Source organism: Natrix helvetica (assembly GCF_964273705.1).
Source record: "Natrix helvetica genome assembly, chromosome: W".
Lineage (NCBI taxonomy): Eukaryota > Metazoa > Chordata > Lepidosauria > Squamata > Natricidae > Natrix > Natrix helvetica.
Window position 1 is genome coordinate 84031731 of NC_138555.1, and position 2642 is coordinate 84034372.

At 47.8% G+C, this 2642-nt stretch overlaps 1 protein-coding gene across 1 annotated transcript in view; it reads left to right on the plus strand.

Moving 5' to 3' along the window:
• The first annotated feature begins 643 nt into the window (after positions 1–643).
• The window catches only part of LOC309400814 (hydroperoxide isomerase ALOXE3-like), a 28774-nt gene continuing 26775 nt past the window's right edge, over positions 644–2642 (plus strand). Inside the window, 1 exon segment of the mRNA XM_081969502.1 lies at positions 644–1305. Within this exon segment, the coding sequence (XP_081825628.1) occupies positions 1075–1305 (231 nt within the window). The 5' untranslated portion in view covers positions 644–1074.

Here is a 2642-nt window from a genome sequence, read left to right on the forward strand (position 1 = left end):
TAGAATAGAATAGAATAGAATAGAATAGAATAGAATAGAATAGAATAGAATAGAAAATATGGAATGGAATGGAATAGAATAGAATATAGAATAGAATAGAATATGGACAGGACAGGACAGGATAGGATAGAATAGAATAGAATATGGAAAGGATATAATAGATTACAATAGAATATAAAAAATAGAAGAGAAGAGAATAAAGTAAAGAGAAGAGAGAAAAGAACAGAAAATAAAGAACAGAATTGAAAATAGAATAGAACAGAACAGAAAAAAGAAGAGAATTCAGAATTGAGAACAAAAGAGAAAAGAAGAGAAAATGATGAGAATAGAGAAGAGAACAGGACAGAACAGAACAGAACAGAAAATGGAGGAGAAAAGAACAGAATTTAGAACAGAATAGAAAATAGAAGAAAATTGAGAAGAGAAGAGAATAAATATTGGAATGAAGAATAGAATAGGAATTGTGAGTTATTTGTGAAAATAATATGATGGTCCTCGACTTACGGCCACAATTGAGCCCAAATTTTATGTCGCTAAGGGAGACATTCGTTAAGGGAATACGGCCCCATTTGACCATCTTTCTTGCCGCTGCTGTTAAGTGAACCACTGCCGTTGTTAAATGAGTCACACAGTCGTTAAGTGAATCTGGACTTCCCTTGGACTATTGCTGGCCGGAAGGTCGGTCACAAAGGGAGGCTGACGTGAGCCCAGGGACACCGCGACCGTCATAAATATGAAACCGCTTGCCAGTTTGATCCATGAGGTTGCCAAACAACCCTAGGCGTGGAAAAACAAGCGGTCGTAAGTGTCACCGTAACTTCGGCTACGGTTATACGTCGAGGACCTCCTGCCAAGAAAGAAAGAAACGCACCCGAGAAACGGGAACCAAAGTGGGTTTTGCCATTGGGAGCGCGTGAAAAATCCTTGTCGAAGCCAAAGTCGGACTTTGGGCTGCCTCCAAACTGATCTCGTTGCTCGCCCCAGGCGTGGGAGACGTGGCTGTCACTTATCCGTGGCAGGTGTGTGCGCGTGTGTGGCCTATAAGCCTCTCTGGGGGAGGAGGAGCTGCTTGGCATGTCCCAGCCCGTCCCAGGCATGGACTCACCAGACACCTTCCTCGCCCGGCTGCGTTCTGAGCTCACTCTCCCGGATTCCCGAATGGCGACCTACAAAGTCTCCGTGGCCACCGGCGACATGATCCTGGCCGGCAGCTACAGCACCATCTCCATCACCCTGGTGGGCGAGCGGGCGGAAAGCGCCAAGCACCGCCTGGACAAGCTGGGGAAAGATTTCGTCCCCGGAGCGGTGAGTGTTGGGAGACGAGCGGGATTCGAACCGGGTACTGCCACGGGTGGTGTTTGTTGGGTGTGTGGGTGGGTGGTGGTGATGGTGGTGGCCCTTTTGAGCGGGCCGGTTTTCCTCGCGGACGTCTCGTGACCAGGCTAAGGGACAGCATCAGGGCTGGAAGGGAGCAGGGGTGTGTGGCGAATGAGAAGGAGGGGGAGATGGAGAAAAAGAAGACGAGAAAGAAGAAGAAGAAAAAGAAGGAGGAGGAGGAAGAAGAAGAAAGAAGGAAGGAAGGAAGGAAGGAAGGAAGGAAGAAGAAGAAGAAGAAGAAGAAGAAGAAGAAGAAGAAGAAGAAGAAGAAGAAGAAGAGGGAAGGAAGGAAGGAAGGAAGGAAGGAAGGAAGGAAGGAAGGAAGGAAGGAAGGAAGGGGAGGAGGGGAGGAGGAGAAGAGCTTAGTTGTTTTGTTGCAGACATTTCATGACCAGACTAAGGGACAGCATCAGGGTTGGAAGGGAGCAGGGGTGTGTGGCGAATGAGGAGATGGAGATGGAGAAAAAGAAGAAGAGGAAGAAGAATAAGAAAAAGAAGGAGGAGGTCGAGGAAGAAGAAGGAAGAAAGAAGAAAGAAGAAAGAAGAAAGAAGAAGGAAGAAGGAAGAAGAAGAAGAAGAAGAAGAAGAAGAAGAAGAAGAAGAAGAAGAAGAAGAAGAAGAAGAAGAAGAAGAAAAGGTGGGAGGAGGTGGAAGGAGGAGGAGAAGGAGAAGAAGAGCTTAGTTGTTTTCTTGTAGACGTTTGGTAACCCAACTAGGGAACATCATCAGTGCTAGAAGGGAGTGGGGCACGGAGGGGAGGAGAGGGAGGAGGAGGAGGAGAAGTCGGACTGTCCTCTCTGAGCTTGGTGGTTTCCTTGCAGACGTTTCATGACCAGACTAGGTAATGCAACCCGTCCTAGAAGGGGGCGTGAGGGATGTTCTCAGTTTCTGGGCCCTGTCAGTTTTGATGGGAGCGTTCTTGCTTTCTTCTGAGCTTTGCTTTATTGTCTGATCGTTTGTCTGAGTTGGTCATTGGCAAACCACTTAGATCTAAACCGAGAGCAAACCCTTCCCCCTTCTGGCACTGATGACGTTCCCTAGTCCGCTCATGAGACGTCTGCAAGAAAACAATCAAGGCCAGAAAGCATCAAGAAGGACCCCACAGTCCTCCTCCTCCTCCTCCTCCTCCTCCTCCTCCTCCTCCTCCTCCTCCTCCTCCTCCTCCTCCTCCTCCTTCTCCTCCTCTCCAAACACCCAACTCCCTTATAACACTGATGATGTTAGCTAGTTGGGTCATGGAACGTCTGCAAGAAAACCACCCAGCT